Below are 23,484 nucleotides of genomic sequence, written 5' to 3' on the forward strand. Positions count from 1 at the left end.
ATTTGCATACCTACGTACTTGTGAAGCTTTTCCAGAAGGCGGTTAGATCACCGGACGACAGAGTCGGTCTCCGTGTGCACAGACAGGGCTGCTGTTAACGTCGGTCTGTACAACGGAATTGTGCCAAAACTACGCCAACCGGCTGCGGAGGGAGACTCCCCCCTTCACTGGAGAACTGCGCTAAAACAGCTGATCACAACGTTCACACTCCGTGGTCACGAAGTACTCCACTAGCCCCCCCACCGACTTTCCTGAAGTACTCCCCCGTTGATAGAAATCAACACGTAATGAATTAAGACCCCACGGTTTGATGATTGATAGGTGTGTGGGCTGTCTTTCATTTTGACACGCAGAATTTTTTTATAATAAACATTGATACTGTAGCCTATGTTAAATGGATATATCCGCCTTCTTTCATTTATCTTTCCATTCCCACAACAATATACATAAAGAAATGGCATATTTTGGACATAGTTCGAATGGTGATTAATCATGATTAATTAATTTTTAAGCTGTGATTAATCTGATTAAAATTTGTAATCGTTTGACAGCCCTAATATATATATAAATTAATTTTATATAAAACAATATATTTTTGAGTGGGCTGTATCTGTCGAAAATTGCATATATATATATAAATGGTTGTAAAAATTGTTTTTTTATTTGCTTGATACAAAAGGATATTCTTTATAACCAATTGCTTTATTATCACGCATTTGTAATATTTGTATGCTAGAACTGTTGTATTCTTTTTGAAAAATAAAAAATAAATAGCTCACTTGTCATTCATTTTTATCCTTAATTATCCATCCAACACTGAAAAGGTGGTCCTTGTGAAGAATCTCATCACTATATTCCCTCAGCTGAAAGTCATTTACAACAATAGTTTGCTGAAGATTAAGTTTGTTTTAACCAAGGTATAAGGTTTTTTTCGGTGTGATTTTATGAATGATCTATTCTGTCAACATTTGATGAATTAGAAAAATATTAATATTTTTAAATGTTAACTGTTAGGGAAATAATTGTCATAGACGCCAAGATGTGACGTACAGGACCAACCCTGACGTCTGTTTACCTCCTTTAAGGACACAGGCTGCTTAGCCAATAATGTTATTGTTCCCATTCTGTGACCGGTCAATACTGGGTCACAGATGGTCTGTGTTGTGGGTACACACTGGGACACTTCCTTCTCTGTATTTGTGGACTCCAAGGTGAAATCTTCGAGGTCATAAGTGTCCGACGCAAGTAGCTCAGTGTTCCCACACTGTTTAGGCTATCTCCTCAAATATGTTGTTTACTCTCTGCGAAACCAGTTAGATGGGCTGGCAAGAGAGAGGCTCTCCAGAATTGACGTGGCAACTCTACCGTGAAGTCAGAACCTCTGACTCTTGGACTTGTGATGTGAATCCTCCGGCCGTAACTCCAAATAAACCATCATGTGTTTGACATCAAAGCTACTGCTCCTACCGTGTCTCCTTCCTGAGTCGGTGACTCCCACTGCATAGCTACACAGAAGTTTCCTCTACAAATTGGCGTTGTCGGCAGGATGCCAACAGATCTTCAGATTCTGGTAAGTGTGATTTTCAAATCTACATTTGGACATTGCCTTATCAGAATCTGTGATTGACGGTATCCTAAAATTATCTGTGAAACTGATCGGCTGCGTTTCCTTTTGGTTAATGAACATTTGGGGATGATAAACCCAGGAGATCAGTGTCTGGGGACTCAGTCCTGGCTTATTTCCTCTGTGTATGCTGCTCGGGACGGAAGTGCCATACAGGCATACACAGCTCATGTTTAGAGATACCTTAAAGAAAGGGCATCAGTGAAGTGGAGCTTCTGTGTGAATTGAAAGCAATGTAAAAGATTTGTATTGGACAAATCGCCGGATTTTGAGGGTCTTAGCGGCCAAACAGCAGTTGAAAATAAGCAGCCAGAGATATTTACTGCTATCACCTCTCTGTAAAAACACGGCTCCAGCTGCAGCCTTGCGTGTGTGTGTAAAACCTCCCTGCGTGTGTGTGGGGCTGGAGCAGTGCAGGCTGAGAGGGAGAAAGTCACAGCTTATTGCCTATAGGCTTTAACTCACGGCACCACCGTCCTTCAAACGGGACGGTCTAAAAGCACTCGTTGTTTAGGACCGCTTTTCTCATAGTAAGACGGGCCAGCGCGAAGTGCGTGCATCACCCGATGCGCTACGGTTCTCTGGAGCAGGTAGCGGTCAGGAGTGCATACATACAATTATAGGCTAATTGATCAGAGGTGTGTAGTGGCAAGTAAGCATAGGCAAACTGTGTTTCACCTTGAGGTGAACTCGATGGCGAGTAGATATAGGCTGGTCGTACGGACTACAGTCAACTGAGCTGTTGTTTGGAGAGAAAGGGCAGGGAAAAAGTCTGTGGGCTCCGATCGGGGGGGCACAGCGCCACTAGAAACAAATAGCCTAGTGGTTGTCGCAAGAGGATAAGCTTAGTTATCGCTCTTGGACGGCTTTCAGGCACCGATCAATAACTTGTATACAAGGGTGAGGCGTGAGAAGACGCCCCACTAATTCCCCACCCCCTCTAAGATCTCTAAAATCCGGACTAAATTGAGCTGGATGAGCTTTGCTGTCGCGCTGGTGTTTATTACGAGTTCATGTTTTGTTTGTCTGATTGTTTGTATGGGGGGTCTATATTGGTTTGTCCCGCCGTCTTGTGTATGTTTTGTAACAACTAATAATGAATCAGTCCATAGACAGGGTAAAATGAACTAAACTTTAGTTATCTCACCAAAAGTAAATGACCTGAGAAAAATAAAAAGTGTTTTTATGTCCTGCCTCTGAGTGCAGGGGAAAATGTAAACAAGAAGCACACTGTTCAGGGTGAGCGCTAGGTGTAAGAAGAAAATAAGATTATATTGCTTTAAGAATCCATTCTTAAATGGTATTGCTGGAATGTTAAGATATCTTTGTGACCTTGTATAAACCCTATGCCCGTCCTGCGCCCCGAGACCCTCAGAGACCTGCCTGAGGAGATCAGGGTTGCAAAATCTGTTTTTGTAGGTCAATGTTGTATTATTTGTTTCATTTATTCTTAATCTATGTATTGTATAGTAATAATGAATAAAAACGTAATGTATTGAACACATTCCGAAACAAAGCAGATAAGCAGAACAAGACTCAGACATAATACTAATTGTTGTTGAAACCTTTTGCGCTGTTGCAGCAAAATGGAAACTGTGTTAATTATTCTGTTCCAACTGGCCACTGGAATCAGATGATTAATATAAGTTGAAGTTCAATTACAGCTTTAAAAATTGTTTAACATTCTTTATTAAACTGCTTCAAATTATTTCTAGTATCAACCAATTGGTCTCTATAGACATTACTAAAATTAAAACAGTTGTTAAACTAAAGTTTTCTGAAACCGAGCTTATGAACAACAGAGTAAAGGTCGCTGGTTAAGCCAGGATCAATATATTTGTTAGAGTTTTTATTGTGTGCATAATAAATGTGTTAAATTAATTGAGCAATTCTTTAAAAGTATAATGTTGCAATTTCTTTAAAATAAGTAATCACAGTTAAAAAATAGATGTTGTTTTCCAAGGGCCTCTCTTTCACAGGCCCACACTTTGAATCATAACACTCCCAAGTCCTACAGAGATCAGTATCACTTTGTGTTGCAAGCCAAATCCAGGGGTTCTACTCGAGCCCAATTTTAAATACCATAAAGAAAAGTATTGAACCCAGCTCGAGCTAAATGTGAAATGTATTTAATTAATGTGCAAGTGTTTTGATTTATTTAAAATGTTCCAGTCTAGCTTCCTTCGAGTTTAGTATAAACAACAGATTGGTTCTCATAACATTCTCACTGCTGTGCTGTCCCAAATGTTTTAAACCTTGGGCAGATAAGCACACACACACACACACACACTTTGGATGAGTAATCACTTCATCCAAATTGTAAATTGTTGCCTTCTTTAAAGTTATTAGTAATTCAAGATTAATTATTAAATTAAATGTGGTACATAACAATAAACAAAATAACTTTGAATTGATCATTTTGTTCACAACATTAGACCTTGTCCTCTAATCTCTACTAGAATAAGATAAGTGTGCATGTTTGGGTGTTTTAACACTCCTGTAATGTACCTAATCTTGTTATCCTTTTCATTACAGAGCTGGGAAAATGGTGTATTGATTAGATTCTGATCCGTGCAAAGTCCAATTTTGACTGACTTTAGTTCTAATGTTAATTTGATTTCAACCCATAAGGAATTATTTAGATTAACTCAACATTTCACATGATGGATTAGTGCTCCACATTTTTCCCACTAATTTGTTGTGCAATTAGGCCAATGGTAAAGAGAGACATTGATGACCTTGTGTCCCTTTTGTTGGTACGTGGTTCCATTCTGTCTATGGCCTTGGACGGCTTCACTAAGAATCACCCAGTTCTGACACAGTTCTGAGTGCAGTCACAGAGATGCTATGGCTGCTCTACATGAAATGACATTCCCAGAGACAATGCCGCTCCTCAAACTGAACAATACTGTCTCACGTGGGCCACTCCCCCCACCAAGCCATGAACTGAAAGCTTGACATCTGCTTTGAACACCTAGAAGCCTCCTGGTCACACCAGCACCAACCCTTGGGTCAGTCAGATGGGACTAACGGCTTAACTTAGGGCATTTGGTTCAGAAATATGACTCTCGTTACCGCAGAGTGGGTTGTTTTTTTAAGGCTATTCATACTGCTATGCAGAGGATGCCTGTAGGTTGGCAAGCTGTTAAAAGCCCCTACTATTTTTTAAAATAGGCCTAATGTCAGGGGCCTCTTAATGTCTAGTTCTACATGTATTCACATTATATGGACAATGTTTCCACCTGGTAAAACTAAAGGCTGCACGGTACTCAGGCTACAATACGACCATTCTGTTCTGCTCTAACGATTCAATTGATAGATTCTACATCAAAACAATTAGCTTTTATTGTTTCCAATGATAACGTCATTTTAAGAGAAGGAATGCAAACCTGTTTTCAAATGTAAGGTTTTGAATGTGTTTGACATTTCTCAGTAATAACACCCTCAGACACCCACTATCATTTATGCTATGCCTTCAGTAGTGACTCAGATGTTAAGGGGGTTGAAGCTTTTCCTCCCAAATCAGATATGCTTTGTTTTTCAACAAAGGTATACAGTTCCTGTATAATATATGTTTCTCACAATTGTTTGTTTTTTTGTAAGCTGCACACAGGTGATACTGAGTCTTCTCGAGTAATAGATTACACCATGCTTAAATAGACTCCTAAGTTATTATTTAATATGAGACATATGTAAGAAAAGGGAGGGAAGAGTCAATTATATTGAGTAATTGATTTTATATTGGAACATTTATTTCTCAAACCTGTTTTATGGAAGAGGAAAATATTTCTGATAAAACTAATCTTTTATCAAACGGTAAATGGTGAATTAATATAACATTTAGAATCATTGAGAAGGGGTGATATCCACAGGGACTAGCTCACCTTTAAAATTACAATAACATTTCTCTGCTTTGGACTGATGAGTATATGATTCTTGCATGTTAATGACTAACACAAACCTTACATTTATGCATGTGCATGTGTTAGGAAGGCTCCCAAATAATTCTGAGGGGCCTATCCTATTTTTGTATTTAAATGATAATGTGCTAATCCATTACTTTGAGTTGTCTGCACTCAGGAAAACATCCCTATCAAGTGTTAACCCAATAACTAGGACAGCTCTGAAGGCCAAGGGTCAGAGAGAGAGGGTCACACTCTCCGGCTGCAGAGGACACCCCATCTACGGGCAAGGAGGCACGAGGTCGTTCGAGATGAGAGGATTCTAATCTTCAACTATCTGAGGAGATGGGATGCTTCTTCACCTTTCTGCGCGGTGGGCTCAGGCAGACATCCCTGCGGGACGAGCGAGGACTTCAGAGGCTTCATACAAGGTTCCTTGTTTCTTGGAGGATCAGATGTCTTCCTAACCTCTCCCATCACGGGGGGAGACCTGGATGCACCACTTGGAATACGCAGTTTTGTCTGGCACTGCTCTCAAGCAGATAGCAGAAGGAATGCAGGCGGATGAGCCTCCGTTTCACTGGGGGGATCATACAGTGCTCACTGAATGAGCCACACAAAAGCAGAGCAATTGGGGGGTTTAAATATGGCGCTCTGAGGAAGAGTTTGAGCCAATCAGCACCTCCGTGCTAATCTACAGTATCAGGATGCCTTTACACACCAGACACTCTTTGTCATAAAGAGAGGAGGAGAACGAGTCAGAAAGACTGAAGGACACGTTTTTCCAGCTCTCGTACAAAGATGAACTTTGAATTGATTTTATATCTTGGATGTTTACAGATGTACAATTAATGACTGTCTTTATATTTCCAATGACCAGACATGTGTTGAATAGTGGTGATTAATATATTTTTGCCGGATCAGATTACACTTTCGCACTAAACAAAATTAATTCAGATTATAAAGTATTGAATCATAAGATATTTCTACTATCATCACAGATAATGTTAATATCCTTAATCGTCCAGCAATCAGGCTTAACAACACTACTCTTTAATGTATTATCCATGCACGGAAAGACCTACAATGATGTTTCAAGTATGTAGCATATTTGATCCTCAAATTAGAGAAGTATAATTTAAAGAAATTGATATTATACATTCAACATTAGATAAACACAGAAGAATCCTTTCCAAGTACCATAAGTAGATGCTCAGGTAAGTATGGCTAATAGGAATAATTGATAGACTTAATTTGGTACAGATCAGTGGTAGCATTTACAAATGTAATAATTCAAGGTTTAAAAATGTTTAATCCTTCCTTTCCAGGTTTTTAAAAAAGTCTTTGAATATTTGCCTAACTTTTCCTTTTCAGATTTTGAACAATGTACTTGACTAAAATGAATGTATTGATTTCACTAAGTGCCTTACTCTTGACTAAAGCGTATTTAAGTAAACGTAAAAGTAATCCTAAAATTGAGGACACTGCACTTTTGCAGATTACAGATTGATCAAATCACCATTGTGAATTCTATACTCTAACTGTGAATGTTTAGCTGGATCTCTTACGATCCTGAGTTTTAAAATGCTTTTGACTAGTGATTGCCTTGAAGTAAATCTTTAAAGCGGCAAGCTGGTTTTGATTTTATAGTTTGATGAATGAAATTAACTAATGGTAAATGATAAAAGATATTAGTTTAAAAACAAATATTTAGCTATTGTGCACCTGTGTTTTATGTGTGTTCATTATTATGCTTTTGACAAAAGATGATCAAACACTGATGAGAGATGATTTTTCCTATTATGATTGGCTGTATCAATCATTGTGATTGAATGTTTCAATCTTATTCTACTTTGTGATGTAATTAATGTAAGGTGAGACCACACTCGAATCTGGAGATGCCTATTGAGTTAATTATTGACCAAATTATTATTAGACTAATGTTTTAGGTTATCATAAATGATAAAAAGAGAGGACTGTTAGGGAAATAATTGTCATAGACGCCAAGATGTGACGTACAGGACCAACCCTGACGTCTGTTTACCTCCTTTAAGGACACAGGCTGCTTAGCCAATAATGTTATTGTTCCCATTCTGTGACCGGTCAATACTGGGTCACAGATGGTCTGTGTTGTGGGTACACTGGGACACTTCCTTCTCTGTATTTGTGGACTCCAAGGTGAAATCTTCGAGGTCATAAGTGTCCGACGCAAGTAGCTCAGTGTTCCCACACTGTTTAGGCTATCTCCTCAAATATGTTGTTTACTCTCTGCGAAACCAGTTAGATGGGCTGGCAAGAGAGAGGCTCTCCAGAATTGACGTGGCAACTCTACTGTGAAGTCAGAACCTCTGACTCTTGGACTTGTGATGTGAATCCTCCGGCCGTAACTCCAAATAAACCATCATGTGTTTGACATCAAAGCTACTGCTCCTACCGTGTCTCCTTCCTGAGTCGGTGACTCCCACTGCATAGCTACACAGAAGTTTCCTCTACATTAACAATTATTTTCTTAATGAAATATTGTGCTAATGAAATCCTTGTAAATAAATGTCCAATGAATGTATTCTTGCATTCGATTTTTTGAATAAAAACCATATCCACCACCTGGTATTTCCAGTAATCGTCATTGACACACAATGTGCAGATATAACACAATCAAATGTTAATTCTGGTTAAAGAAATATAACACAAAATGTGCAGAAATAAAAAATGAGTGTGTTCATCTTGGTTACACCTTTATGACACACAATGTGTAAAATGTGCACATTGTGTGTTAGGGGCATGTAACACATTTTGTGTGTAAAAATGATTTACACATAAATAAACACAACACGTGTTGTCCCTGAGCACACTCTGTAGGTGTGTTGAAATTCAACACGTGTCATTTTTGACACATCCCTTCTAAGAGTGTACAGCAGACAGTAGCTAGCAATTTTCGACAGATACAGCCCACTCAAAAATATATTGTTTTATATAAAATTAATTTATATATATATATATATATATATATATATATATATATATATATATATATATATATATATGCAATTTGACAGATACAGCCCACTCAAAAATATATTGTTTTATATAAAATTAATTTATATATATATTAGCTGTACACTTTACGAATATAATAGTTTTTTATGGACAACTTTACCATTCAATCTCGTCCAACTGATTTTGCTGCCGTCACTCCTCCGCTCTTGGTAGTTCAGGCATTTATCAAACCTGGCAACTCCGGGTTTCCTGGCAGCTGTCAATCAAAGTCCAGTGGCTCCGCCCCAAAGTGCCAGAAACTTTTCACGCGCGTAGACAGACTCCGCGAGGCTGATCCTCCCGCGAGCGAGCAAGAGGGCTGTCTCTCTCGCGAGCGAGCGCAGAGCCGCTCGCGGGCGCAGAGCCGCTCGCGGGGGTTTAATCTGCGCGAGAGTGTCATTTTATGCGCGTGTAAAAGCACATTTTCCGCTCGTGAGTAGCTTGTTTTACGCGCTAGAATATTGACCCAAATCTGACTCCATAATAGGTCCCCTTTAAGTGAGCAGTCTGTATAGAACTCAAACTCACACAGTTCAGTTTGATTGAAGGAAACAAGACAAAGGTTTTCTGTAAGAAATGGTATTTATCAGTTTCCAAGAGGTATATACAGGTCATATATACTGTTCCATATGTAAGTAACATAAAAAAGGCAAAACAAGTGATGGATTTTGAACGTGACATGCAGTACCGCCCCCTCCTGTTGGCTGCTAAACTTATAAATCACCTTTTAACAAATACAACGATTTCATTCACCGCACGCCAAGACAGACTAACAGTAAAAAAACAGGAATAAAACTCAAGACTAGAGCGACAGGCACTGAACTCAGGGACAAAAACGAAGAGCTCTGTGATGTCTCTCCATGTGACAACATCTCTACAGTCTATTGGTATGTGTCCGGAGTCCACAGTCAAAATATTCCTGACCAATCACATTATTTGTTTCACTTCTGATCATTATTCAATCGTACAGTATTAGATTTAAATTATTACCTTCCGTTCACCATGTGATGAAACTTAGAGCATGATATTGTCAGGATGGAGTGACAGATGAAAGATGGACACGGTGGTGCTGCTGTCCGCTCTGAGTCTGTCGGTGGGCGGAGCCTAACCGATGGTGACCCCGAAGCCGCACTGGAACTTGTTCTTGCGGTGGTTGAGGAAGGTGCAGAGGACCAGAGAGAGGGGCAGGGGGAGCAGCTTCTTTTCTAACGTGGCCCCCACCACCCAGTTACTGTCTAATGAGCCTGGAGGAGGGAGGGGACGCATCATTAGAATGAGTCATTCCATCAGATATGAGAACAAGGACGGCAAGAGTTGGAAATAATTACTTGTGATTATTTTGACTTGAATTGCAATTGTGATATTATTCATGTGTGATTGATCATTTGTGCATCATAGCTCTTTATCATCAAGTCATTTGTTTTTAAAGAATCTGTACCAAACATACATGTCTTTAGAATACTAAAAGCCGGGATATCTCTGCAGATCCATAATACTTCATTTCAAATGATATTTAGGTTTAAACTAATATTTTTCTCCCTGCGATTTACGTTTGTATTATTGATTATGATTTAATTCATGTTGAGCTACCCAACAGTGTATTAAATAAAGAAAATAAGCCTCCCCTTTACAATATATAATACAAATAAATTATAATCACATAATAAAACACTTTTCTTTTTTAACTTGGCCATTCTGCAAAAGAGCACTTTCACTTTTGGTATTAAAAGTATTTTTTGATGCCGATACTTAGTTTTTTCTTACCTTTAAACAGTAAATTAGCTTTAGGCACATCTAGCTGGTAGCCGAACGACACGCTGGTGTCCTGCATGCGGCTGCTGGCCTCCAACTCCACGCCCAGCTGCAACTGTAGAAGAGAAGATGGTTAGAGGACGATGAATAAGGATTTATAAAAACATCCTTCAGCACAGCGAAAAAAGAAAAAAAAACTGTCAAGTAAATAAAGAAAACTAAGACTAACAAAAAGACATAGGCCAGTTATGCATTTTCATTTAATTATCATAGATGTTGGCTTTACAGCCCAGGACAATATGTATTTTTTTCACAAATTGCTTGCATTTTATACATGCCGAGACTGTAATACAGGAGAGCAAGTACCTGCTCGTTGGCTCTGTGATAGTATGAAGCGTGAGCCCCTGCTGAGCCCACGGTCAATGTGGCGATGTAGTTACTTCCTGTACAGAGGGGGACAAGTCAGCGCTGGTTTAACCACATGAAAGACTACATTATGGAAGTGTAGACCAACTTCATTTGATTCTACTTTTGAACAGTAAGCAGCCTCACCTGTGTATCTGCCCACTAAAGACATGACTGAGCCCTCCTCCCCCGGCCTGCTGTGGTACACCAGCTCCCCCCCCAGAGCCAGGGCCGGCGTGATGGACTGGAGGTAGTGCGCTATAAGAATCCCTGAGAGGAACAAGAGGGGGGCAGCGGCAGATTTCGGGTAAATGAGAAGTCTATTTTCAATAACCTGAAAACAAGTCCTTGGATGAAAAATGGTGACTGAAATGTGATACAGCAGATCACCTTTGGAGAGTACATACAACAAACACATACTTCCTTAATTACTGCTAGACATGGGTTGTTCAATTAAAAGTTTAACACCACCTTCATCTATCCAAGGAATAGATATTATACATTTAAGCTTTTTAAGTAAACATTTATCCTTTAAATCGCAACTATGTAGTGGAAGCAGGAGGCCCACATGTCCAGTGGGCTGGAGAACTCGTAAACCCATTGAATTCCAATTCAAAGGTTTAATTCATTATTGATTTGATTGTAGATAGTTCAGTTAATATTAAGGTATTGCTTACATAATGAAACATATACTCAGAGATCTTATGCTGTAAATTGTACAAGGAACCCTAGAAGCCGGGGCATTATTAGAATAGTCATGTTCCAAATAGGAATTGAGTCCAAAGCAGTTGCATTCATGTTACACTACATTGCACCTATGTATATCTTCACTGCCATGGGAAACCTGCCAATGCGGTGTTTTAGTGCAGTCCACTTGAGTTATACAAAATAACAGCAGCATGCATGGAAAAAGTTGTAATTTCATATTAAATGTTGTTGGGAAAAAAATGAAATATTGATATCAATAAAAGAAATGCATGAAATGACTGAAGACCTACCAGAGCCGACGAGGACATCGGGGTTTCCAAGTGTGATGGTCGCAGTGTAGTCTTCTCCTTTAATCTCTGCATCTCCCTGCCAGTTCACAAACTTGTTTAGCTGCGTCTGAGAAAGAGAAGGAGAACATTATGCTCCAACTGAAGCCAGATTTGTAAGGGTGCTACACATAACTATTCTGAAACATTGTAATTCTAACACTCTTTATGAACTGTTTGAAACTTCACTTTTCTCTCTGTTGGACAAACTTTGAGTCAGCCGTAACCCTTTTTGTTGTTGTAAAATATCCCTTTGGTAGAGTTTAATGCCTGTAACTTATTTTCTACGGTACGAGAAACTGTAATAAACAAAAATTGGGAATGCATATTTTATTGATCTAGCTCCAGTTAACACCACCCACATCGTGAGAAAATAGAAAACACAGGGCTCGACATTAAGGACTGCCCGATGGCCCGGGGCCATCTAGTATTTAGCTCGGGCAATGAAGCCTCACCTGCTGGTTGCCCGATCGGGCAATCTATTATGCCAGTATCATGCAGCTCGCGGATCCAGTAATGAGTGACCCGACAGTAAAACTAAACATATCTATAACTAGTTTACGTAGTTTGAGAGGTAATTAAAATAGCTACGTGTGATATTCTAACCTGAAGTGTGTGTTTTGTCCGCTCACCGCTGCATCTGATTATGCATTATCTCTCTCTCACGTCAGATTAGACTTCACTCGCGTTTATGTCCATATCGATCAGATCCAGCTAGTTCTTGCTAATGATATGACTACCTGCTTATTAAAAGACACCTAAACAATAAGTGTCGCTATGCAACTGGGTGAGGCCGCAAAGTATAGCGCAGCATTATGCATTTGTTTACATGCCCACCGGAACCCCGAGGCATTACCAACAGATCAACGCACAATCAACCCATACAGGACATCTCTTTCTCCACATTAAGTGTACGACATTAGAATTGACTCTTCTTGTCTGTCACATAAGTGGCGCAACTGAAGCGGTATTGCGCTAAAGGGAAATTATTTTGACCGAAGAGATTTAGATTTGCCGGCTAACAGGAACTCTGACGTCACCATTTTGTGTGCTTCGCGGATGCGCTCGGCTCCTCTCGACTGCTGCTCGGTCAGCTTCCGGATGAGGAGGCATTCGTTGGACCAACTCACAGTAGATAACATTACAAACATTTTTAACAGGGGCCATAATAGTGTAAATAATGTTTGTTTTGGCAGTTATAACTGAATGTAATGTTTTCTACTTTTTTCCATCTGGGAAGGCATTCGCCTTTATCAGATGGAAAGTGTCTTGACCAACAACTTAAGTATTTCTTATAGCTATGCAGGGCATGCAAGCGAGCAAACACAAACAAGAACAAACAAACAACTGAAATGAAGAATAAAATTGAACAATATAATATTGTGGTGGTTCATCTTATAATTCAGTCTAGAGAATGCACCAGACAGCATCTAAGACCTGCACAAATCTAAATGTTCTAGGGGGAGGCCCCCCAAACCCTTCGTGCGTCATTTCTCAGGGCAATCTCTATTGGGCTCAGGGCCATCTGTACATTTGTATGATGTCCTTTTGTTGTTCTGTTGTTTATGTTTTTATGTCTTCTTGTGGAACCTACTGCTGCAGCTCTCCCTTGAAAAAGAGATCATTGATCTCAATGGGATTTTACCTGGATAAATAAAGGTTTTGAATTGAATTGAATTGAAAATTAGCTTAGATGGCCCACAGGGCCATCTCCCAAAATCCTTAATGTCATGCACTGAAACAATAATTGAGATAATGTGATGAAGTAAAAAAATAATGCAGTACTGGACTATTTTTTTTAATTTTAATGGCTTTACCTGGAAGGCCAGTTTGGATCGTATTCTGCTGGCGACCTGGTGGATGATCTGAGCGTTAAGACTGCCGCTGTTGTCCATGTCTCCCACCATGACTGGGAAAAACTGAAAAGAAAGAGCCCGTGTATTACTGTTCATGAAAACACAACATGTAAACACCTTTCATCCAGAAGCTTTACTGCAGCGTACCTCTCCTGGACCCATCTGCTTTGTCCCTACGTATGTGGATCCGAACCTGTAGGTGGAGTCGCCGGTGGTGCTCAGCAGCACCGTGTGATTCACCTGGAACACAGGGAGAAGGACACAATTCAAAAAGATCCTCGACACATTTAAAGCTCATTTGTCAGTTTGAAATGCTTAGATACACATTCACCTCTGTAAGAGACAAGAGCTTGTAAGAGACACTCATGTTTCATTTTGTTCGTATTGTTAGTCAAACAGGTAAGGCTTTATGATTTAAATGATGCGGAAAAACAGTCATCTTAATTAAAATAATTCATTTTAATTGATGAAATGTTATTTATCCACCACAATAGAAATGTGCCTGAATTGTAACATTTAAAATGGGAAATTGTTCCCATTTTAAGTAAAGTAAATTCCAGAAATTCCCAAAAATATACATATATAAATAATAACTGATTCTTAATGCATTATGTAAAGCATACAGGGCAAAAAGTAAAAACACATAATAAATAAATTACATTAAATAAATAAATTATCGTATCCGATTAAAAATTCTGATGTAAAAGGAAATGTAAGTGACCTGGAAGTGGTTGCTAAGGCCTTTGTTGACAACTAGCCGGACGCCCTCCATCTGCATCGGGAACACCTCTGAGAGGAACAACATGAAGATACCGAAAGACACATCGGTTAGCAAAATCAGGAAGTGCAGGTATGGAATTATCAGAAGCAGGACTCGGCCTTCTCAAGCCTCGACTCAAATCACTCTCCACACCCTTTAGTTACCTTTGCACTTGCGATGACACTCATCGAATGCCCCCGGGTTGGACAGAGAGTTCTCGGCCTCCTGCTCTGAGGCTGCCCCATCGGGGGGTATGACCGAGGAGAGTGGAGGCATCCCAAAGCCTGGGGGCGCCGTCAACCCGGGGGCGGCGGCCACACCACCTGAGGCAGGGGGCAGAGGGTTGGGGGAGCTGGCAGCCAAAACACTGCCCATTCTGTCAGAGAGGAAATAGATCCAGAGGGTGAGTGTTAGCATGTACATCATCACAGGAGAGGACATTAAAGAAACTAATTGATAAGATTGGGCACTTGTGGCTGCCACACTTTACTTCATCAACAATAGCAACGTTATTAATGCAGGCAGGTTTTAGTTTAATAAAAAGTAATTTAAAAAAGCAACATTTTAATATTAGGGGGCTACCAACAGATTAATATCCCAGCAAGCTAAACATATTCTGGATCCTACATCTCACATAATGAAACACAGAAGTGTCTTGTGTTAGACTTTCTTTCGAAAACCAAATGTACAATTTGTAATGCAGGGCTTGATTGAAAATGATTTAGTCTGAAGTAAAGGATTCACTTCCTGATAAGATAAGCCCTAACTTGATTCATCCTGGAAATGTATGCTAGGTTGTTCATATCTCAAGTGTAATCTTGGTGAGTTACATATGTATGAGAAGCACTTAACATCTCAAGGCAGTTATTCGATTGAATAGTTTGTAATGTCAGGGTTGTTCATATTTTTTTATTAGCTTAAATAACATGAGTAAAGAATAAAAAAGCTAATTAATCTGCAAGAACTGCAAAGAGATTCATATTCTTTGAATACAAACAATGCAGTTTTCAGAAGAAATATTAAGAGAGGGTAGATATGATCAACACAATATCTTGACAATTTACTTTGTTGTTTTGCATGTCGGCAGGATGAAATACATCTTATATTTTGTCTCTGATTAATGATTTTCTTTTATTATTTTCTGCAAATAATGATTAGTCGTCCACAACTCCAACACATTTGGACCAATGTGATAAGGCAGAGAGTACTTATGAAGTATTATTGAGGAAATAGACGAAATGCCTCATTATTATTATTCTTATGGTTGTCATGAAAACAAGTTTTCCAGACAGGTGCTTATGTCAACAACAAAACCATAAGGACATCATCAGGATTATTTCCTCAACAGTCGAAATATTCCCCAGAAGCTAAAGAAGACATTCGACATAGTGTGTCCTAAGCTTCAGGTTTAACTCATGATGTGAGTCAAACCTATCATGATGAGGACACTGATCTTACTGAGTGTAATCGGTGGAATGCCCCTTTAACCTTTCACACAGATCATGTTCATTAATATTAAATTGGAGCAGCAGCAGGTAAGTACAACCAGCTGATAATAAGGAACAATAGCGTTATATGATTTACATCGATAAGAAAGTATTGACAGCTTAATGCTTTTTTAATTAAATGTACCTAATGTTTTGAATGAAACCTGCCTCACCTACAAGCCAGTATGAAAAAGTTAGCTAAGCTTGCTAGCTAGCTAGCTAGCTTTCAACCAGCAGCTGACAGCCTTAATACAAACAGGTTGCCGCAGGTAAATGTAAACACAGACCACTTTGCATGATTAACATTTCCGAAAAAAATCACCTAATATTTTCAGATGTTTCCAGTAAAACCTCTTGTTTTATAAAACATAAAGCTAACGATAGCTACTCACGTTGTGATTTCCAGAGGACGATGCAGCCGGAAGTTGAATCCGGTGGTACCAAAGAAGAAGAAGCGTGTGACACTCCGGCCCGCCTATCGATACATTACGATTGGATGACGGGCCATGACCCTGAACAATGATTGGGTGACACCCCTGTCATTCAATGAATGTGTCTGCTGGTAAGAGGGCGTGGTTTATCGTCATGTTACGCTCAAGCGCTATTGGCTCATTGCAGAGCAGTCAGTTGCAGAGGGGCGGGGTGTTTATTTCGGAGGGCACTAATTGGTGGAGAGCTGCAGACACAAGAGCGGATTTGGTCAAATGTTATGAGGGATTCCCCTCAAGGTCAAATGGCAGCTCAAGGGTCTTTGATACAACATTTGAGTACAGTAAAGTATTATGAATCATTTCAATAAGTGGTACAGGAATTGCTTTACAGATTTTGTCATAATCTTTAGCAGTGCAGTGCACGTTATATTGTATTTCGTTGAAAAAGCCAAAACATCTAGCAGTTTACCATTGCAATCTAGTAAATCACTAACAAACAAAAATACCCCTCTCATGCCAATCACTCCTAAACAAGGATTTTCTGTTTATAATAATCACTCTATTGTTCCATAAAGTAGATCCATGAGGAGAAAAATGGTGGGTAAATATTATTTTCCAATAATTAAGTATCTGCTTATGAAAATTTGACAATTTGGTTGGAATCTTATTAACCTCAAAATCACATAAAAGAAAATAAAACCCTCCTAGACGTTTAAATATGGCCTTAGGAATATGGAACCACATGGATTCTGGCTGGGACAAAAAAGCTTTCAACCATTTTATTTTAATTGTTCCAATCATCGATTCAAAGTCTAAAGCTTTAATTCCGCCTTTATCATATTCTTTAACAAGCTGTGACTTTTTAATATAGTGAGTTTTATTTCTCCACAAGAATTGGAAAATAATTGAGTTTTTTTTTTTAATATTGGCCGAAGAGACAAAACATGAGTGGCATGGATAAATAAGTTTAGATATATCTTCTGCTTTAGTAAGAAGAACTCTGGCAAAAATAGTAAGATCTCTAGTTAACCAACGACTGAGAGATTTCTTCATATCTGTGATACGGTTACAAATATTAAGATCTTCTCTCCTGATATAATTTTTAGATAATGTTATTCCTAAATATTTCACTTCAGGTATACCACTCTAATAGAGTCAATAATGGAATCATCACATGAATGGATAGGGAGTAATTCACATTTTGAAAGATTAAGAGATAACCCTGATGCTTTTGAAAAAATTGAAATTGTGTTAAGAGTTTCCTTTACCATTTATTCTTTAGGAAAATGGATGTGTCATCCGCAAATTGACTAATTTTGTATTCTTTGTCAAAGAGGGTAATGCCTAATATTTTGTGATTCTTTATAATAAGCGTTGTTAAAACGTGGGTGGTCAGAATAAATAATTTTGGGGAAATAGACCAACCCTGTCGAATACCACGTAAAACCTTAAACCTAGGGCTCATTCGGTTCAAAGATACAGAACTATAGATGTCCGAATAGAGCATCCTAATTATGTTGCAGAAATGTTCACCAAAACCTAGGCCCCTTTAAAACCTTTACCTAGTTTGGAATTTATTGGCGATACTCTTAAGAATAACACATCTATTAATGCTTCTTTGAAATCCCACATTTTTCACAATTTGAACAGAAGCTTATTTCCACAAGGGACCGATTTAGACACTTTATCTGTAATGGATCTTATTTTATAAAATGGCCTATTTCTCCTAAAGCAAAAGAAACTCATTTTAAAATTGTTCATAAAATCTACCCGGTTTCTACTTTTTTAAATTCAAGATTTAAATTTGAACTGGAACCATGTTCCTTTTGTAATTTATCTGATGAATCGTTGGAACATTTATTTTTCTTATGCCCTTTTTCTAAATTGTTTTGGTCGAATGTGAGAGATTGGTTGTTACTTAAATTAACAAATATTCCGGCCTTCAAAATATATCACATTTTATATTATATTGATAATTTGGATTCTCCCATATCTGATTTGGTAAATATAATTATTATTTTGGGTAAATACCATTTACATTGTAGTAAATGGAGAGGAGGCAAGCCCTCCGAGTCCTTTCCCTGTTTCATAAATGAGTTCAAGTCCTTTTGTCTGTCCCTTAGGAAAATACAATCTTGTAACATGTCTATAAAGATTTGCAATGACATTTCCAAATGGTTATTATTTTAAGTAAGCTTAATGCCTCTCAAATGTTTTTGTGCCTTTATGTTTTTTCTCTCTCTTATTGGATGTATTATTTTTGTCTTATTGTGAATTAATGTCTTGCACTTATGTTGATAAGTTGATGATATCTTCACCGAGATTTTGTATGTTTTAAAAATGTTCAATAAAACATTTAAAAAATAAAAAAAAAGCTCAAGGGTCTTTCACAATGTTTTAAAAATAATGTGTGTATTCGGTAGCCGACACAGGGCCCTTCTCACTTCGGTTAAATGGATTCCTTACGTCCCTCACTTGCGTCGTTTCCCTGTGACTAGTCCCTCCCACCAGGGAAGCATGGAGAGACGCAAGGAAACCACGAGAAGCAGGGAAATGAGTTTTAAGAGCAATGGGACGTCCTTTCCTCCGGAGCGTCACCTGAAGCGACGTCCGTTTGTGATGACGCTGCACAGCTGATCGTCTGACAGCAGCCAGCTCTGTCCCCGTTATTTCCACACACACCCCCGCCTCTGTTAGTACACATTTACTGACACTGATTGATTGATTGATTGAAAAGTTTATCAACAGCTTGTATATTGGGTACAGTACAGTACAGCTCAAACCATACAATTGTTAAGGGGATGCAGACCAGAGAAAGACTTTCGTCTTGTTTACATCAGGGTCCCCCATTTCCAATTCATCATGTCATTTAAGACATATAAGACATATTTGACATACAGATGGCTTATTTACAATTTTCATACAGGTGGTTTTTTTACATACAGATTGCTTATTTACAATTTTCATTTTAGATTTTGTTCTAATACATCCTAACCGGACATTTAAGACATACCAAGTCTACAGATATACAGTTAGTAACAGAGTCTAAAATGCGAGTATATACATAGATGGGGGGGGGGGGGGGGGGGAAGCTGTCCATTGAACGACAGGTTGAGATTTGTACCATTACCGGGGCCAGTTTTGCAATGCTCTCCCCCGAAGGTGCTCTTTAAGAGAGGTTTTGAAGGTAAGTATAGTTTTACTTTCCTTTACAGTTGTGGGAAGAGCGTTCCACCTTGATGTGGCATAATTGCGAAACGTGTATTCCCCCTTTTTTGTGCCAAATCTGGGTTTCACATGATTTGTGGAGCTCCCTCTGGTGTTATGATCATGGTATTCCTTGACCTTTGGGAAGAATTTTGACATGTACATGGGTACCATAGAGGTGTAGTGGATCTTGTAGACCAGGCCCATTGCAATAGCTGTACTCTGTCGTCTGTCGACACTAACATTTGTATCATCTGTTGTAGACCCAAATACATTAAATAAAATAAGAACTCATTCTCAAAAAAGATAAACACCATTCTTAAAATGTATAAACGAAAAAAGCGATCATGAAAATGTTTCCAATAAATGAAGACAATTATTTTTGACCACTTTGTTGTTCAGATATATCACATTTGTAACTAAATGATACATTAATTGAAACAAAACACGGTATAAACTGAGGAGTGACTCCCGTGAGGTTCATGTGTTTTCTTCACTCCGCTGGGAAACTGCTCTCATGTCAAGAAGCATCAGATCAATGCATGCACTGCCTCGTCCAATCAGTGAGCGATACACAGTAAGGGGGCGGGGCGAGTGTCTGAGGATTTCATCGAAGGATGATCTGGTGGTTCCTCGATTATAGCTCCTCTATTATCGCTCCTCGCTCCTCCGGCAAAAATAAGGCCATTGGAACGCTACTCAAGATGGCGCAGACAAATCAACTTCCGGTGAGACCGAGACCGACGAGCGAGGAAATAAAAAATAAGAGAAGTGAGAAGGGCCCACACTGAATAACGCCTGTCCCCTTATCACGACACTACACACAAGCCTCATCCCAATACCCCTCCTCGACTCCTCTCTTCCCCTCCTCCGGGACTTGACCATGGATGTATAATAAGGACTTGACCCGGAAATCGATCAAGACACGCCATTTTGAAGGACGTCCCAATAGCTGAAATGCACACGGAGGAGTCGAGGAGGGGTGAGGGAGGAGGGGTGCGGGAGGAGACGAAAGGGAGGATACACGCGAGCAGACTACGCGGAAGTGTTTTCACTACTCGCGTATAAAAGCCCCGCCCCCACCTTCACAGCTGGTCCATTTCAACCAGTCTATGATTTCAACAGAGGAAAACCCACAACTGGAAGATGAGTGGAAAAGCGTCACATAAATGTATAAGTGCTCACAGCTCCGTGGGAATTATTATGTGCAATTCATTTCTAAAAGGCTTTCACATTACTATAATTATATTTTTATTTAAATGTAGGCTACATTTTACACCAAAACGGAACACTAAAGCAGGAACAACCATCATACATTGAATTCCTTGACTAACAAGAGAAAGATTCATTCATTTAAATAAATATTTAACAACAAATGGGCCGGTTCTAAGGGGTTATTCAGTTAAGCCCGATGAGAGGGGATACAGCTGTGCACATGTCATCATTAACAGATAAGAGTGACGTTTGAGTGAACGAGGACATCCCAATTAATACCTGCAGTGGACTCCTCTGTCCTCACGTCACCTCCTCGTGTCTCTCGCTCGCATTTTACGGAGGCGGAGCTAAGATGCAAGGAAGGGCCGCGAGTGAGTGAAAGGAGGAGTCGAGGAGGGGTATTGGGATGACTCTGAGGCTACAGTAGCCGGGTTCAGTCTAATTAGGGAGCAGTGTGCACCTGTGTGTAAGGTGAAAGTATTACTAGGAGCAGGGCCGCCGCTAGGGATTTTGGGCCCCATGAAAAGATATCACATTGGTTACTTAAACATTTTTTTCTTAATGTTATAAAATAGTTTGGGCCCCTGTCAGTCACGGGCCCTGAGAATCGTCCTAACTTTTCACCCCCTTACGGCGCCCCTGACTAGGAGCTGATGGCCAATAACCGTCAACTGCCAATTAACGGCATAATATGTGATCGATGTGTCAATATGTTTAAGGATAGTTTTTTAGATTACATTTTGACAAAAGGCCACTTTAAAGTCACTTACATTACTTGTTTGGACTGCTATATTTATAATACTTTGATGTAAATGTTACATTTTTACTTGTTATTTACTTATAGAAGTATTATCACCTTTATTATATAATATACTGCATTATGTTAAATTATAAACATACTTTGATATATTGTACAATAATCCTCTTATACCATCTTGCCTCATCATTTACTTATGTCTCTATTATGCTTTATTTCTACAGAACTATGGGTGCATAATTATTCTGCTGTTTACATATCTATTCAACCTGCCCTTATTAATCATACCGTGTCACTTACCTTGTAACTTTGTCTATATTTGCTATTTTAAAGTTTTGCATTCTTTGTAGTTTCTACTTTTTTGCTAGTATATACCTCATATTATCTTAAATTGTATTTCTAGTTCTCTATCTGTAATGACCTCTGTCCCTGTGCTGCTGCAACACCTGCATTTCCCCCTGGGGCTCAATAAAGGCTTATCCTATATGCATTTAGTTTTTCACAGAATTACAAAAATGCTATCCATTCCAAACAAACCACTAAGAATGAGTGAGTACTGAGTGGTGTAAATATGCTACAACAGATAGAAATACTGGTTATAATTCTTTAAATCTGGTCATATCAATCAACAATGTAATAAAACAGAACACAAGGCATTGTCAATTTCAGTTCAATTTATTGAATTTATAACCCCTGCATGTTTTTCCATGTTACAAAGGTAGAGGACAGAGTGCTCAGCAGGAGTTGTTGGAATACCTCGTGCCTCTGCAATGCAGTTCGTAAGGCGAACAAAAAAAAAAATGTAAGAATTACATTTTTCTGGCACCACTCGAGTTGAATTCTAATGGTATGAAAAGGAAATTATTGGAGAGTGAGGGAGGAAAATACATAGATTTCCAAAAGACTAGTTTTAGGTAATTACAATCCAAGTCAAAAAATGGCATGACAATGTGGTTTAAAATTGTTTTGGGGAAAGTAGGGCCACAAAGTACAGGAAAGACTGAACTCACATGAAAAATATGAACCAACATTTTTGGATTACCACTCCTTCTGTGTTGTAGAGAAAACACTGCAATTGCAACTCTATCCTCCGCTACATTAAAATAAAAGAGAAAATTATTTAAGAGCCAATTTAGAGTCTTCTATCCATGTTGCAGGGGAAATCCTGTGACTCAGCATACAACAATTGTGCTGAGCTCAGAGTTTAGTTTGGCAGGAAAGGCCAGAAGCGTGGGCGAGTCTACATTAGTGCAGCAAATTAACCCATCCAATTCAGTTGAGCTTTGCACAGTAATATTAGAGGCAGTCCATCCGTTAATACTTGTTTTAAGTCAATTAGTCAACTTGTCTCCTCCTCCCAACCAATTTAGAATTAGCAGAATCCCAAAACTGCCAGTTTGAATCCAAATAGTCACCCTTTTAAACGTTTCTTCCAAATAAGTAAAATATCCCTCCCCCCCGTGTCAGCACTCCTGACACACACAAAGATGTCTCGATAACACCAGATGACAAAATCAACCATCAGAATTGATCATATCCTCCTTTGTGACTTTGTTGAAGACTCCTAGAGACTTAGATTTGAGTTTAATGTCTCCATTTATCAGTATTGTGTATGGAAAAAATAAAGTTGTAATAACGGGGAATTTTTTTTACTTTAAGGTTGAGGTAAAAGTCTGGGATGACGTCTAATGTCGAGTCTAAAATATAGCCAATGTTGAGTTTATGACAAGATCAGGGAGGTAAATTTATCTCTTTGGAAAAATTGCCCAAATATTCCCAAAAAGTAACAAAAGGATCCCCTATTACTGTGTGTGTAATCTCTGATGTTATATTAGTCACAAAGGAGATCATGGAATGACTGTCAGGGATGTGATAGGAGACATAACACATTTTAAATAACAAGTGACATTTGTCCTTAGAAATGAGAATGATGTCCACAAATTGAGCTCCTGGGATGAAGAAAGATAGAAAAGGTGAAACAATAAATCACATCCCTGACAACTGTAAACAGACATACT

At 38.9% G+C, this 23,484-nt stretch overlaps 1 protein-coding gene across 2 annotated transcripts; it reads right to left on the reverse strand.

The window, feature by feature from the left end:
• Window positions 1-9,125: 9,125 nt before the first annotated feature.
• Window positions 9,126-16,358, reverse strand: tomm40l (translocase of outer mitochondrial membrane 40 homolog, like). Of its 2 annotated transcripts, none has more exons than XM_034235972.1 (10): window positions 16,249-16,358; window positions 14,534-14,745; window positions 14,331-14,398; window positions 13,757-13,849; window positions 13,571-13,672; window positions 11,718-11,823; window positions 10,867-10,989; window positions 10,681-10,757; window positions 10,327-10,429; window positions 9,126-9,806 (listed from the first exon to the last, which is right to left on the reverse strand). In XM_034235972.1, the coding sequence occupies exons 2-10, from the start codon at window positions 14,742-14,744 to the stop codon at window positions 9,667-9,669; spliced, it is 1,023 nt and encodes a 340-aa protein (XP_034091863.1). In that variant the 5' UTR covers window position 14,745; window positions 16,249-16,358; the 3' UTR covers window positions 9,126-9,666. The 2 variants fall into 2 exon arrangements, with proteins under 2 accessions (XP_034091863.1, XP_034091864.1); XM_034235973.1 differs by having other exon boundaries at window positions 16,179-16,260.
• Window positions 16,359-23,484: the final 7,126 nt, after the last annotated feature.

The sequence above is a fragment of the Gymnodraco acuticeps genome, unplaced genomic scaffold, assembly GCF_902827175.1.
Source record: "Gymnodraco acuticeps unplaced genomic scaffold, fGymAcu1.1, whole genome shotgun sequence".
Lineage (NCBI taxonomy): Eukaryota > Metazoa > Chordata > Actinopteri > Perciformes > Bathydraconidae > Gymnodraco > Gymnodraco acuticeps.